The 16601-nt window shown below is 37.2% G+C and overlaps 1 protein-coding gene and 1 long non-coding RNA gene across 15 annotated transcripts in view; one reads left to right on the top strand and one right to left on the bottom strand.

The window, feature by feature from the left end:
• NFIA (nuclear factor I A) overlaps positions 1-16601 on the top strand; it is a 367960-nt gene that overhangs the window by 120270 nt on the left and 231089 nt on the right. Inside the window, exon 3 of one of the 14 annotated variants that reach the window (XM_036070050.2) lies at positions 932-1274. The exons of the other annotated variants lie outside the window; for them this stretch is intronic. Coding sequence (XP_035925943.1) covers positions 932-1005 — 74 coding nt within the window. The 3' untranslated portion in view covers positions 1006-1274. Of the gene's footprint in view, positions 1-931; positions 1275-16601 lie in introns of those variants that run through there. 14 annotated transcript variants of the gene reach the window in all.
• On the bottom strand, positions 2216-8332 carry LOC144381924 (uncharacterized). The gene is made up of 3 exons (XR_013448162.1): positions 8166-8332; positions 6382-6536; positions 2216-2382 (listed from the first exon to the last, which is right to left on the bottom strand). It is a non-coding gene; the product is annotated as an uncharacterized LOC144381924 (long non-coding RNA).

Genomic DNA, 16601 nt, shown 5'->3' with positions numbered 1-16601 from the left:
TTGCTTTTGCTAGGCATAGGCCTCTTATTGATTCACACACAAGTTTTTCAGAGATTAGAGTATGTGTCCATGGTAATCCTCTTCTGTGAGTTATCATTTTGGGGGGAAAGGTGCACATTTCATCTTGGTGTTTGTGTGGGGTTTTGCTGAGGAAAACAGAATTGAGCAAAGTTTCACTCAGTATATCAGATAGATGGTATGCCTCATAAATTACGAAATTTTTTTGACTCAGCTTTTCTTTTCTTTTTTTAAAAGATTTTATTTATTTATTTGAGAGAGCGTGAGAGAGGGAGAAAGCACAAGCAGGGGTAGGGGCAGAGGGAGAGGGAGAAGCAGGTTCCCCACTGAGCAGGGAGCCTGATGCGGGGCTCGATCCCAGGACCCTGAGATCATGACCTGAGCCAAAGGCAGACACTTAAATGACTGAGCCACCCCACCTTTGACTCTGCTTTTCGTAAAAGGATAAGGTAAGGCACTATCTTCAGCATGTGAAGTTCTTTTTAAAAAGTGAGCGTTCTCAGTAGAACTGTGGTATGGCAGGAGCAGGTCAAGTGCTTCCTTTCTTTAATAGTTAGCTGAGGGAGACCACTTCGCTCCTCTGAAGCTTTCCTTACAACTGACCATCCCTTTCTCTTTTTTTATTCACCACATTATGATCAAACTTGTTCTTATACACCAATAAGATCTTGCATCCGAAGACCCTGCTGCAAGCACATTCTGACCAACTTGTCATTCTTTTTGCCATATTCTGCCCGAGAGCAGCTTGCTTCATGCCAGACTAAGAATGAGCTCAGCCAAGGAAGGAGAAATAGGTAGTGGTTTAAAAGCATGAAGAGGAAAAGAGTATTCTGGTGGATTTTCTGTCTTCTTGTTTGCTTTGTGTTTTAATTTTGAAAAGACCCAAACTCCCCCTCATTTTTTTTTTTTTCAGAGGGAAGCAGTTTGATATATGAGAAGCATGGTCTTTGGAGTCAAGAAGATCTGAGTGGGAGCTGTGCTTTGTGACCTTAGACAAGTTAGTTAGTCTTTCCAAGGTCTAGTTGGCTGTCTATAAAATAATAGCAGTAGGGTTGGTAGGAGGATTAAATAAGACATTGCATAGAAGGTCTATCGCACGTAATAGGTGGCTTGCTATTATTCTTGTATTAACAGAGCTGCCCTGGTTTTTCTTCCCATTGTTCATTTTCATAAAATACATATTAAGTTTTATGATTGAATATGATGTAAAATTTTTAATAAACATGTCTAGAGTCGAAGATTTAAGATTTTAAAAAGGGCTCCGATATGATTGGCTTCTTGGTGATTAGTAGTGGACAGTGGAAAGCTACTTATTTTATGAGATGTTTAGGAGAAAGTACTAAATGAGGTTTGTAATGATAACAGCCCCTTTAATTAGACGACCAGATAAAGAAGTCATTCCCAATGCTGTCCGGGAAGGGGGTGGATTTCCTGCTACATTGGAGTAGCCGTGGGTAAAGGACCCCAAAGCATTCCTGAATTAAGAGAGCTTGGAAACTAAAAAAACGCAAGTATTTCTTTTCTTTTCAGAAATTGACATATTGCATTCTAATGATATTAAATAAAAGTTGTTTTTTCAGGAGAAAATAGCTCTCTCTTGAGAGAGTTGCATTGTCTATCAAATTTACATATTTGATTTTGGAGAAACTGAAACCTGTTTATTCTATACAAGTAGTTATTTGTGTCCAGATTCGCTCTTCTGGAATCCATCATTAATCAGTTATGGTTAAATAGTTTTCTCTCCCCCAGAAGGTTTTTGTATGTTAGTCATTTTTTTTTTAATTTATTTTTCCATATAATCTCTTTGAGAGCAAGAATCAGGGAACCTTCAAAGTAGAGAGTGTAGTATGTACCTAGGCTCAAATTTAATGTCTTTATTTTTAAGTACTTTTATTATAAAAAGTAATATGAGCTTATTATAGATCATTTGGAAAATATAAAAAATAGAAGGAAGAGAAATCCATCAGCTAAAAACAGTTATCATTAACACCTTGATGTATTTCCTTCCAGATCTTTTTCTATTTGTACAGAGCACTATGGTAGATACTCATGATTATAAATATATATGTAAGAATCTCAAAGACCTTCTCATGCTGAGGCCAGGTGTTGTTGGACAGAAACTGATGGTAGCCAGGCAAAGTGTATAGACATGATAGTAAGGATGACAGAATCACAGGGAAGGATAGACTACCTTTGGTTTCCTCAGCCCAGGGCTCCCTCCTCTCTGCCGGGGGAAATGCGGTTTCTCCTGTGGAATAAGATTGTAGAGGGAAGGTAGGCAAACTCAAAAGAAATCTTCTGTTTGCCCCTGTGGCAGGTAACAAGGGCAAGAAAACAACCTAGTTGTGCTGTATTGTGGTGTTCCTGTGTTCAGAAAAAAAGATTAGTTTGCACAAGTCCAAGTTTTGAATGTAGTTTTTCCCCCTGAACATTTCTCTTTAGGGCTTAAGTTATTATCATTAACTTTAAATGTGGAGGGGGGGCACATAAACATGAGAGAATTGAGAATTGGTAGCACATACAAATTTTTGCAACATCTATCACAGTCCTGAATCATGAAAAACTATTTTTTTTTATTGAATTCTATCGTTATTTATAGATGCTTTCTACTTTGGCCCAAGCATCTCTGGCTTTTATCCTGCTGAATCATACCTTATTCTGTTACATATGTGTGTGTGTACATGGATGTATATATATATATATATATATATATATCCATTATTGTACAAAGACTGGAAGAATGGATACAGCATTGGGAAATGTGCAAGATTTCCGAAGATTGTATTAAGAAATGATTTTATTATAATCCTTCCTGATTGGACACCTCAAACCTGTTATTCTCATCTGCAAAGTGAACGTTTTTATTCCTTTTCCCTGGGCTTCTTGTCTCCATCTGCATGCGTTGCTCAGGTGGACTTCTTTACTGAAGGGAAGAGCATAATATTCTTCTAGTTTGCCTAGCTCTTTGGCATTTAAACAAGCTAGAGAGATGCATAAATTTAGCAAAGGATCGGGGCCAAAGTGATGGCTGAACTGGCATCATTTCACATTTTTCATGCTCTGTATTTATAGCAATAAATTTCAAGCAAGGAAATAAATTGCAAGGAGTATGCTGTATTAGGAAGGAAGTTTGTACACTTTTGTGGCTTATTGGTATCTTAGTATAACCTTCTTCCCACTTCCCTGGTTGAGTGAACTGAAACGGATAAGTTCAGGAACTTTTTGGTTGTTCATGTGTCTGGCTGGTTAAGTGATAGGTATTTTTTTTTCCTCTTCACTAAACTGGGCTCCCAGAATTATTGTGCTTGGTTATTTGTGACTTTCTTTTAAGGAACTTACCCCATAACACACAAACACACACACACACACACACACACACTCACACTCACAATCCCTCTCTCTCTCTCATTCTAGAGCCTGAAGATATCCTCTCCTGAATGCTGCCTCCACACTTAGAACATTCTAGGGCTTTGCAGTAAATTGCATATGTTAACTTAAAAAACAAACAGTACCCATTTTTTGATGAGAAGCCTACAGTGGTACAATAAAATTGTGTTTCCCAGTCATTGAGAAGCTTTAAGAATATTGAGAAAATTTTGGTTCCATGATTGTCTCGCTCTTTGAATCAGCGGTTAGTTATAGTTTAGAATAAATTGCCAAGGGGCATCCGGCTGGCTCAGTTGATAGAGCGTGTGACTCAATCTTGGGTTTGTGAGTTCAAGCCCCACGGTGGGTGTAGAGATTACTTAAAAATAAAATCTTTTTTTTTTTTAAAGAAGAAATTGCCAAATTACTATTTATTTAACAGCAATAATATTTAAATGATGATAAATAGTAACAGCTTATTTTTTAAAAGAAAGATACCAAGCTAAATGCTTTCATGATGAATGATCTCATGTAATTTGCTCAACAACCTTTGAAGTCTTATTATCATTATTCCCATTTTACAAATGAAGAAACCCAATTTTTTTTTTAGAGAGAGGAAGAGAGACCGTGCGAGCAGGGGGTGCAGTGAGGAGCAGAGGGAGAGGGAAGAGACTCCTAAGCCGGCTCCATACCCAGCGTGGGGCCCAACACGGGGTTCAGTCTCCCAACCCTGAAATCATGACCTGAGCCGAAATCAAGAGTCAGACGCTTAACCCTCTGAGCTACCCCGGCGCCCCAAATCCAATTTTTTGAGAGCCTAAATTAATTTCTTTTAGAATGTAGGTCATAAATATCTAGAATAAGTAAGTGACACCAGGAAATATTCCCCTCAACTAAGTATGTTTTCCCCCACCTATTCCATCAGGTAGAGATTTTTGGAAAAGGGGCCTGTTTTTTTTAAAAAGAGAAAACCCCAGTGGGGATTTTAGTCCTTGTTAATCATACACACTTAGGGTGTGAATTTGAATGAGCAAATTGGACTGTTGGATATGTTGTAGGAGAATGGGTGTTGGTTGTGAGAGACTTAAAGGAGGGGTGACGGTTTTAACATAGGAGTTTGTTTTCAAAAGTGGGACACCCAAGGGCACAAGGTGAGGTAGAACATCCAACACAGACTCCACCTACTGCTAATACTTCACCTTTTACCCCAGTGAAAATTTTTTTATCTGTCACCTTTGAGACACACACACCAAAGCTTCTTGTCCTATAGAGCTGCCAAATAAATTACATTTCCTTCAAGGACAGTGAAATACTAGTCTAAAAGGATGTTTTAGATTTAGAAAGCATGATTTTTGAATTCTCAGTGTTTCATACCCAGTGTGGACTGTGAGCCCCGTGAGAGGAACTGAATTGTCCTCATCTCTATGTCCTGAGTGCCTGAGACTGCGTCTAACACGTAACGTGGTAAGGATCTAATACAGCTTTTTGAGTACATGAATGGGTGAAGGAATGAATGGACAAAATTTATAGTTTTCTTCTTTCATCTACTAAGCATCTGCCTGTCATGTTACAGAACGTAGTTTTATATAACATTCGAAAGAAGGTATGTAACATAGCTTTTGTTAACAATATCCATTCATATATATTGCGATTGTCCCTATTGTTAAAGGAGAACTTTGTAGCTTGGTTCATGAAAGAAAATTCACAATTCCGTAGAGTTGGGACCACACCTTCAGACACAGACACTCCATTCAGACTTGCAGACCCCCACCCTGCTCAGTGCCTGGGTCGCAGCCCAGACTGAGGTTGGGCAGTGGGAAGAAGGAAGCCGTGTGGTTAAACCACTTGGGATAATTGAAAGTCGACCATACTTATTTTCAATTTGGCAGCTGCATTAGCTTTTTCCTCAAGTTGCAGTTTTCCCTGGCTGTCTTCACACTGTGGCCCACTCACCATTGGTGACCTGGCAGAGGCATCTGGGGAGGCTCGCCATGGCTCTTCCCTGATGGTTTCCCCCATTCCAGCATTTTCCCTGACTTTGCCATGCTCTCTGGTATCGGAGAGTCAGATCAGTTTCAGTGAGTGCAAAAGAAGGTAAAGATAGACAAAAATCAAGAAAGCACAACCTCGAGAATAACAATAATGAAATTTTAAATTTAACATGGTGTGAGTGTGGCTGTATGCAGATATTTATTGCATGTCAAAATGCTTCTGGTTCCTCCAGCCATTTCACATATTTTGATGCAGACCCTTAGAAATTTCAGGTGGTCAGTTGATATTTGAGTCCACTCAGGTGTCAGCCCCGATGCTCCAGACTCAGAGACCATTTTAGTTAGAGGCCCAGCCTGCCTGCTTCAGACTACGTGTGAATGTGTCAGTGTCAACAGGAGAGAAAGGTTGTGAAGATAGGTGTTCACGTGGGACAGACTGCCAATCCAGATCTCCAAGGACGAGCTGGTGTACATAACCTTGTTCATGATGGGCCTGTGGTTTTTTTTTCCTTTTTTCATTTCCATCTCAAGTTGATGATGTGTCATTTAAATCTTCACTGTCACCTGGGCATTGTTTTCTACCCACATTGAACCTGAGTCAGAAGGACCTCAGCTCCGTGGTGATCTTATTTTATTGTTTTCCTTGGATAAAATGCCCTTGATACCAAATAACTGTATGCTGAATATTTATTATTGCTAGAGTATAGTTTCTTGGAAGGGACATCAGGGGTTTCCTAAAGGGGCTGTAAAATCCACTTTTCCCTTTAGCATTTACCAACAACTTCGCAATTCGGGTGGCTTGAAATATGGTCAGAGTGCACATTGCTCAACTTCTCCCAGCTGCCCCTGCCCTTTCACACTGCACGCGGATGATGTCCCCCGCCCCCGCCAGTCAAACAGTGTAAGGCCTGCTGACGCATCAGGCATGGGTAGGGCTCTGATTAGATGTTTCACGACTCGAGCAGGGAAGGATGTAGGCTGGAAAAGTAAGAATCAAACTATTGACCTGCCTGACTTAGAAGATAGCACCACTGCATTTCGTTGGAAATATGGGAGTTTGGAGGTGCTCCCAATCAAACCTCAGCCTGCAGGTGGTCTGCCATGATTGGGCTTTTTTCTTCCAGGTGTGTGGAGGGCATCATTTCGTGACTCCACCTGGGCCTAGTGGACAGGTGATTAAAAGAGAAAAATTTGTGGATGGCATCAGAGAGAGAGAATTCTACCTCGTGGTCAGAAGTGGGGCTCTCTCCTGTATTCTACTAGAGTTGATCAGGATATTTCTTGCTGGAAGTTGCTTTTCCGGTTTGGATTGAACCACTTGAGTTAAATGGAGCCCCACCCTTAGCTTTGCAAGTAAAAAAAAAAAAAAAAATCCTGGAAAGTAAGAGTTATGCTAATATCTTGTGTAGGATCTCAGATGGGAATTGGGACCAGGAGCCAGGGAGTGGTGTGTGGCTGATGGAAGTTAGAAGTTGGGCTAATAATAAGTTCCATTTGCATCTCAGTTAACAGCTTACAAACTGGCTCACATATCTTATCTGAGCATTATAATTGCTCACTGAGGAAAATAAGCTGTTACTAGTATTTTTACCATTTTTACCGTTACCATTATCACCAGCGTCATATTCCATTTTACGGGTGATAAAATTGAGGCTCTGAGAATTTAAGAGATTACTTCTGAATCTGGGCATATGACATGATCTCTGTCCCCAGATCCCAAATTGTCACCCGTGACAACTTAGTGTTGCTAAGCCTAGTTTTCTGAGGACTTCCCTGTCTTTTATTATCTCATATTTGACATTCTAGCAGAGCTGAAGTAGTTTTATAAATGCGTATTTTATTTAATACTTCAGGAAATGGCACCCAAGTTATATACTTTGCTTGCTAAAATCAGCACATTTGTGAAATCGGCCTAAACGCCTATAAACTTTCTTAGCTCCTTAAGACTTAACTTCTATATTATTATCATAAAGTTTGCAAAGCACTGCAAATATTAAGAGACATACTTTTCCTCTTTCCTAACACTGGATAGTACTATGACATGTCTGGAGTCTTCAGCAGACGACACGGCCTGCAGTGATAAATTTATTAAAATTTAGTGTTTTTCAGTGAGTAAATTTGTTTAAAAACTGAGAAAAATGGTATCTAGACAGAATTTGTAGCATTGCTTTAAAATGTGTTTTTACTGAAGAGAATTACAAAGTACGTTTGATAGATTCTTCCACATTGCCAAACTTCTAAAAATGATTATACTGTTATTTGAGGTATGAAATCTTTTCTATCACATATGAATGTTTCCGTTATTTGTAACACAGCTGGGAAATTCTAACGGGGCCATGTCCCTGCAACTAATGATTGTGTAATGCTATAAATTTTTGATAAGCATGTTCCAAATTTTCCTTTCCTAAAAACAAAAGCATTAAAGTCACTCACTGTTGAAGACAAACGACCATAACTTTTCTTTAGGAGACATCAATAGATACATTTAGAACGAGGTAACACATCAAAACTAGATCAGAAATCAGAAGACAACCCCACTGATAAAAATTCAATTCCTCTGTAGCTGATCAGTAGAAGGTCCTTTCCAATAACGACCACTGAATGTAGCAGGCTTTTAAAGTACACCTCACTATCATTGTAGAAGTGTAACTTTCTCAAGTAGGCGAGATGAACCAACTCTCCTTCTATCAAGCTATAATTGAATGAGGATGATAATACCTGACCTATATATGACTTCTTTTTTTATATTGCCTGTGCAAATCAGGTGACTACAAACTAGCTGTTTATTACCTTATTTCAGGATCATGATGATCTGAAGTATTTCACGACTTGTCCGTCCCTTTTCCATGTGACTCAGAATCAGATTCTGCCCTCTACTTGGCCAGGCGCATTCCCACACCAAACAGGTAGACTAAACAGGAGGACATGAGGACTTAGGCGCATGTGGTCATCACATATGTTCCTTGCTTTGGTTAACTGGACCCTTTGCTATACTTGATTGCTTATTTAACTGAGAATCTGATAATCCCCCCAGAGTGCTGGTGTTGCCAAGTGCAAGGAGAAATACTGATGGTCATAAACTTTGCACAGGCTGATGCACTCTAATAGTGCTATTTGGCACCATTAAACCTTCTTGGTTCATTGTCCATTCACTTCATCAGCCTTTAGGCCTTTAGTGAGCATCACTGTATGCAGTTCTTGGTGATACATAGCCCTCATTTCTAGAAGGGCTCTGAGGTTTGGGTAATAATCCAGTGCTGTCATCCTATAATCTTTTCTGGGAAAAAGATGCATCTACATAACCTCATAGACTTTAATTTCTTGGGATGCCAAATTCAGTACTGTGGGTTCCAGGTTTTTTTTCTACCACACCCACAACCTCCAAGTTAAAAAAAAAAATTAAGGTGAGTATAGGACTTTCAAAGAAAGGCATCTACTTCTTATTCTAGTGACCAGGAGTACATAGAATGTCATGGCGGAACAAAGAAGTTGTTCCAGTTGGCTCTTGAAACTTGAAAAAGTCTCAGCGTTTCAGCTGAATTGGATACTCAGTTTAGGTTTTAAAAAACTGATCGATTCAACAAGACATGATTGATTGCTCAGGCAAAGTAATTGCTTCTTTTTTTTTTTTTTTAAATTTTATTTATTTATTTGAGAGAGAGAATGAGAGAGAGAGAGCATGAGAGTGGGGAGGGTCAGAGGGAGAAGCAGACTCCCTGCCGAGCAGGGAGCCCGATGCGGGACTCGATCCTGGGACTCCAGGATCATGACCTGAGCTGAAGGCAGTCGCTTAACCAACTGAGCCACCCAGGCGCCCAAAGTAATTGCTTCTGAGACAACTGTTTGGTATAATTATTCATGTACTATCTCTGGTATCTGTGTAGCAATAATCTTTACTGTCCTATTTTGTTTAATTGTCTGTGTATATATTCTCTAGAAAGGAGGTTGATTAAACTTTGAAGTAGCTTGTATCTATTGTATGAACTCTATTAATATGCATAATTATGCCTGGAAGAGAACTATAAGTCATTATAAAATTTATGGTTAGAACAGGTGATCTATATATTTTTTTTCTCTTTAACTTTCTTTTAGCTGTGTTTTTAGAGCTGTTCTGGAGTACACGTTTTGGTTAATAATCTATGACAGAGCTAAAGTCAGGAAGGGATAGTCCCACAGGACCTGAGCTGAATCTTGCTGGGAAAAGCTCAAGATTGGGAAATAGAACTTTGGAGACATAGGTCAAAGGAGGATATGAAATATTTGCCCCACAACCCCATACATGACTAACCTTTATTTTGGAGAGGAAAGGTTTCTCAGGCTCACTGAAATAGCATTAGATTAGAACAAACCTGCCTTCAGTGGTTTATAAACTCAGAAATGTAACAGAATAAAGGCTTAGGATCAGACATTGCGTTCAGTCCGAACTCTGCCACTTAAGAACTTTGGGACTTCAGGCATGCTTTGTATTATCTGTTAGCCTCAATTTCTTCAAACTCTACAAAGGGTAATGATAATATCTATATTCTGGCATTGTTAACTAAGAAGAAATGAGGTAATGTCTGAAAGTGTTTAACGCAGTCATGGCACATAGAAGATATTAATAAGCGTTGGTTTCCTTCTTGTTCAGCAAAAGCTTAAGGAGAAAGCTGGTGGGGATGTTTATGGATTTCATTACTTGAGTAGCATTTGCCAAACTTATTTACTTCATTGTTGCTAAGTAATTAAAACAAAAAGACACATATCTAAATATCCAGATACATATTCTGTAATTAAGGGACCACTCATTTTTTGTAGCACATTTGGAGTCTTACTCTGCCTCTGCCCCTCTGAACATTTTACAATTTTAAGATATGTTTATAAGCTCATCGGGGAGCCTTCTAACTGAAATGGGGCTTCTTTACCTCCATTTGTGTACTGAGTTCAGAATATCTGAGAACTCCCTGAATTGTTGCACAAAGTGGTTTATGTTTGTGAGTGTATGTGTTTTCTTGGGAAGAGGGGCCATGGCTTTCATCATTTCCAAAAGAGATACGAGACTCTAAAAGTTTAATATTGACTCTAATGATAACCTTCTGTTTGCATTTTTTGGTCCAAGAATATACATATTGCTATTGATATCTGTTGGGAGATTTATTGTTATATGTTTTATACTAATGGAAACTGGGTCTTTATGAACCTCAAGCTCACAGAAACTCCTTAGCACACTCAGGAATGGGAAACTAAGGCACGATTTGCCATGACACTGTGGAAGACCCAAACCAGGGATGGACAACTAATTCTGCTGTTCACCTTACATATAATTTCTAAAATATGTGCCTATAATGACATAGTAATAATGCTATGTTTTTATACTATGTGTGAAAGATATTAGAGTTTTGTTTTTTTTTTTTTTAAGCACTAAAAGGATGTGATGTCAAATGATCATTTCATGAATCGTGGTGTGTGGAATATACCTTAAAGCATGAGCCTCAGTTTTTTTTGGGATTGATTGGTTGATTGATTGATTTTAACAGACTGCCATTGCCAAACAGATTAGCTCCACTTGTCCTTCATCCCCTCTATGGGAGTGGAGGGGGGGTGTAGATAATCTATGGAAGATTCAGATGGGTTAGAAAACCCACAGCAAGAAGTCTTTTGCTGTGAAGTGTCCCAGTTACAGCTGGGAAAATTAGGAATAACACGTACTTCCAAATATTTGGACACTGGCCAGTTTGAGAAAAATCTTTAATATAGAGATTTAGCAAATTCTTAGTTTGTCATTGAACTGATCCATCATGTACATAGCTTGAAATTATCAAGACTTGTGAGTTGGACATAAGATTGTGTTTGCCTTGATTAGACTTGTCAGCCTTACTGGACATCTCCTGAAATATCCCTTTTGTACCTGGGATTGTTTATGTCTATTGTATTTGAAACATTGTTAATAATATAGTCAGTCCTGGTACCTCTGCAAAGTCAGTTTTAGTGGTTACCTGGTTACTTTTGTTCTGAGCACAATTCCGATGTCTGGTGGAATTCTTTTCATCTATTGTGCATTTTTTATGGTTTCTGTAAACTTGCCCTCAAACTTCATTCACTCACTTTATTTATCCGGCGTATAAGTATTGAACAACTATTATGGCCTAGGATACTGTTCTGTGTTCCAAGTATTAGTTCATTGCTTTTAAGCGTACATATCTAGGGGCGCCTGGGTGGCTCAGTCGTTGGGCGTCTGCCTTCGGCTCAGGTCATGATCCCAAGGCCCTGGGATCGAGTCCTGCATCAGGCTCCCTGCTCGGCGGGAAGCCTGCTTCTCCCTCTCCCAGTCCCCCTGCTTGTGTTCCCTCTCTCGCTGTGTCTCTCTCTGTCAAATAAATAAAATCTTTAAAAAAAAAAGTACACATCTGGACATTGTTTTAGAATTATTAGCTGTATTTTGTACAGAGGAAGAGGTGAGAGAGAACAAGTAAATTCAGTAGTTTTGTCAGTGTTCAAGCATCAAAAATGATGAATATCAAATAGAAATACAAGTCTGGGCATTCTATTTCCTGACCACATGATCCCCCACAGTTTCACATCTAATGTGCATTATAAAGTGTGTGTAGTAGAATTGCTGTTTTTCTAAAACCATCTTTAGGAGATTTTTCAAAGGATTTTGAATTTTTAGGGGATATTTCATTTTGGCTGGAAATTTGGTGTCTCCATTGAAACTTGTTCTCATTCATCATTTAGAATGTCACAGAATGTAAAAGTGAAAAAGCCAATTTTGTCTTAATTCTGCATGTCCATTATATTTTATTTTCAATTTTTACCTAATAAGACTGACTTCACTTGCTTCTTATGAACTGAGCCCAATAATCATATCCTTTTCAACTAGGAGTTGAAAACCTGAGCCCAATAATCATATACTTTTCAACTAGGTGTGTTAACTAAATTATGTATCCTTGAACAAAGTAACATAAGCTTTATGGCTCTCAGTCTACTTCTTGACAGTTTTTAAATTTTAAGAGTAATTTTTTACTTAATTTTTCTGTAAGAGAATTTCGTGGTAGTAATCTAATAATAGTTTGTGTTTACTGTGTCTCTGAACTTTTCTTCCTTGTCGCTTTTAGAAATGTAGCACAACTTAGTAAGTAGTGATGAGCACTAGCACACACCAAAAACTTACAAACGTTTCTAAGATGCATCTACTGTTAGGATTGAATTTGATAGGAGTGATTTAAATGCCTAGGGCACAAATGCCTTGTATTATGGTATCTTTTTAAAAAACAAAAACTTACTTCTGTTTATTATTACAAGATTTATCTGCCATCATCATAATTTGCATCATATATCCAGTAAAGAGAAGAAAATGAAATCACCTAGGGGAAAAGAAAGTAAAGATCACCTAGGGAAAACCATTATTAAAATTTTGCTATTTGGGGGTTTAGCCTTCCAGATATATGTGTGTTTTTTAAAAAATCCTTCTTAAAAATGTAATGCTGTACCACAAACACCTTTTCCTGTCGTCGTACATTTTCCCACAGCATTGTGTTTAATGGCTGCATTATATTTTGTAATATAGATAGACCTTTATTTGTGAAATTAGTTCTTCATTGGAGTCTGAGTTTGTTTGCAGGTTTTTGCTCTTGTAACTAACGTGGCAATTAATATCAACAGAGCACAATCCCAATTTTGTGTTTATAGGTCATCTTTATAAAAAAGCAATATTTACTTGTGATTGAAGGGGTTTTTTTAAGACAAAACTGAGTGGTATGGAATTGGTCAATTCTTGCCTTTTATACTTTCGTATTGTTTGCACACTTTGTAAAAATTATTTTTCAAACTACTAACCTCAATTATTTTAAAGCAGTTTTAAAACATTTATTAGCTATATGGTTTAGATGTGTTGCATGAGTAATCTAGTTTTTATGGTTATCTTATATTTAAGGAACTACCAATGATCTCGTATTATTTTCACTAATAGAACAAAGTATAATAGGGTCCGTTTCAGGACAGCAGGTAAACTAGGGTATATTCCATTGGCATTTTCCATCAATAATATGGGAGCATGTTTATGCCACTGTTTCCCTACTGAGAAGTGAAGAATTTCTTGGGTCTTAGGGAAGAAGAGGGACCACAAAATTCATAATAACTGTGTTTATATTTTTAAAATAATCTTTTACTTCCTGTTTGTTTTCAAAATCTATGAGGCTTTAACTGTATGCGTTTGTTTTTCCCTGCCCCATGCCTCTCTATCCCTCATAGAATATCTTAAATGCCATTGGAATACTTTACCCTGTCCCCTCCAATTTGTGGGTTTGTGGGCTAGTCCAGCAGCAGGCTTTGGAGAAGTTACTTGCTACCTTATTATAACATACTTAAACTCAATAGCAATTCAGGCCTTACTGGGTATTTACCTAATTTATTGTGGCAATGCGGTATTTAGTGAAGTCTGTCAGTATAGTTAAAAGAAATTAGAGACACTATCATTGCTAAATCACTTAACAATTCAAAGAAGAATTGTAAACATATGAATCCATTTAATTATAATAGTGCCAATTATAAGAGAAATTGTAACGCTGAGAACAGTGGCTTTTATGTAATCATAATAATGGCATGTATTTATCTTGGTTTGGCAAGTTAGGCCTTTCTTTAATACTTGGCTTTGCCTAAATAGAATGTGGTTTGCTGAAACCCACAATAACCCCCACACCCTCCAATTTGTTATTGCAGAAAATACTGAACAATAATCATGCAGTATGAATGATTAATGTATGCATGGGTTAGTAAGTATCTTTGAGGTTTAAAAAGTGTTTTTATTTACATTCTTCTGCTGGCTGAAGGTATAAAACAAATAAATACAAATCCACATGTGTTAAATATCCCCATCCCTTTTCATACAAGTATTTGCAATGTGAGTACAATCATAGTTTTTTCCTTATTTTCTGTGCTTTCTGTTTTTTTTTTACCCAACGCATATCCTTTAATAATATTGTAACTAGTATTTGGTATGTAATCCGTTTTTAAATTCACCAAGTACTTGGAATATAGCTTCCCCAAAATATAAAAATAATCAATTTAATAATATTTGAAGGTTGGCCAATTTAATTTATATTGTCGTGTTGTAAAATAATACCTATTGGAATCACACTTATTTGAAGAGCATATGTAAAAAGATTACTCACGTTCTCTGTTTAATAAGATTACGATTATTATTGAGGACGAAGTGCTATCTAGTGGTATAAACAAAATTACTCTGGAATTGGAACATTTCTATGTTTTAATCTCGGGGCTTTTATTTCTTTCTCTTTCCTGCTTTCTGAAGATAATTTGCCGCAGTTTCACACTGCGCATTTCTAGAAGTGGAAGGAAATCCTACTTTCCTAGGCAAAGAAGAGAGGAATTTAAGTTTGAAGAGGGCTCTGATAAAAACTTACTTTTAAACATTCAGATAGGTCTTTGAGAATAGCCCTTCCGTGGACACTTAGAATTCATTGTGAAAGCTATATATTATAGAGGACATCAGAAATCCAGACTTGATTTTTTTTGTGAGACACAGCCTAAAAAGTAAAGAGAAACAGGAGATTTTAAAAATTAGCGTCCAGAAAGGGTTAATATTTTTATTACTTGAAATTTGATATAAAATTGTGGGCGACCCATGACATGGTTTGGAGTACTTGATTATTCTTTTCTCGATAAATAAGTGGCATACAGTTAATTTCAGCACTGTGATTGAGCAATGCATTCTGGGAAGTCGAAAGGCACTGTAAGATGAGGAAATGTTTTAGGGCCTAATCATGAGAAGAAAGGAGCCTTTCATAGCCCGTATGATGCTGTTGTCAGAGCTAAAGGCAGATAATGATTCAGTAATAATGGCACATTGTGAATATTTAAGCTGAAAAGATTTGGGCAAAATGAACAGACATTGTTGGTTTGTTAAAACTGAACAGTTGGTCTTTGGGCTTCAAAAGCACTCTGAACTCAGTACAACATTTTTATTCAAAATTTTTCCTAAAACAAGATACTTTTTTGAAAGTTATATCAAACACCATCACTGTAAGAAGTTTTAAAAATGATCTACTTGTTTAATTTTCACTCTAGAAATTGATAGTATGGGCTCTTTTCTCGTTACAGAGAAGTTTAAAAGTTTCACGTGTTTCTTCTTTACATATCTTTTCAATTTCGTTGGCATAAGCAACACCTTCAAAGAACACTCTCGTACAGAGCAATGATGTAAAATATTAAATATAAAACCAAGAGTGTCAGATTGCAAAGAAAGTGAAGTAATTTGCATTTTGTTCCTAAGGTTTCCAATACACTCTCAAGAGTCTCGCAGCTGGGTTTCTATGTACCTTGGCTTTTCTCCTCATTAGTATATTTTCAACCTGTTTGTTTTTGTTCTTGAAACATCTGTGAATTGCAGATTTATACAGCTCTAGTTTCCCATTTTGGGGTGAATGTTACCAGAAGCTTAAGATTTGAGTCCTCATAGCCTTCCTTTAACTTGGATAGTTGAGAACTGATCCCCAGCCCAAGAGCAGTGTATTTTAAAACGTAACTAACTTTCAGGGTAGGTTTTTAGAGTTGGTAGCACATCTGGTAAAAAGCTAGATTCTGTTTTGCCAAAGTATGGGTAATACAGTGTTATTATGTTGAAATAATGCTTTTTGAGACTTTAAAATCTGATTCAATTAGAAAAGAAAACTTTTAGAATAAGTTTTGGGACAGAATTCAACCTTTATGTATGTAAGATACGTCGATCTCCAGTGAGCCCTCATTTACTGTATACGTGCTACAATGACATAAATAATTCCGCAGTCTGGTATTTCTTTTATAAATATACTTCTCATGTGCAGTTTTACACAAAGACTGAAATGAAACAGATTTCTGAGGCTATACAAATGTTTTTTCTTGAGTAAAAAAGATAACTTATTAAAAATGGCTTTATAATTTAAACCAAAATAACTTTATTTTTTTGCGGGGGGGAGTGTTTCTTTTCTGAGATTTTTTGAAGGGAAAAAAATGTTGCCGTATGTTTATACTAACATTCATTTTTACCCATATGCTTTAAATCTGTGTATTTGTTTAACCAAATATTGTTTATTTTTAGAACTGTTTGATTTTTCTTTTTAACTGGAATTTTTAACTGCAGTTTTTTTTTTTTAAATTAAGTTAAATAAAATTACACTATTGAAAGGACATTTTCATCAGGCGTTTGAACCAAGAAATAAATCTTCTGTTACCATTAGGTGAGACTTTGGGCAG

This window comes from Halichoerus grypus, chromosome 5 (genome assembly GCF_964656455.1).
Source record: "Halichoerus grypus chromosome 5, mHalGry1.hap1.1, whole genome shotgun sequence".
Lineage (NCBI taxonomy): Eukaryota > Metazoa > Chordata > Mammalia > Carnivora > Phocidae > Halichoerus > Halichoerus grypus.
This window is presented reverse-complemented; position numbering and strand designations above follow the sequence as displayed.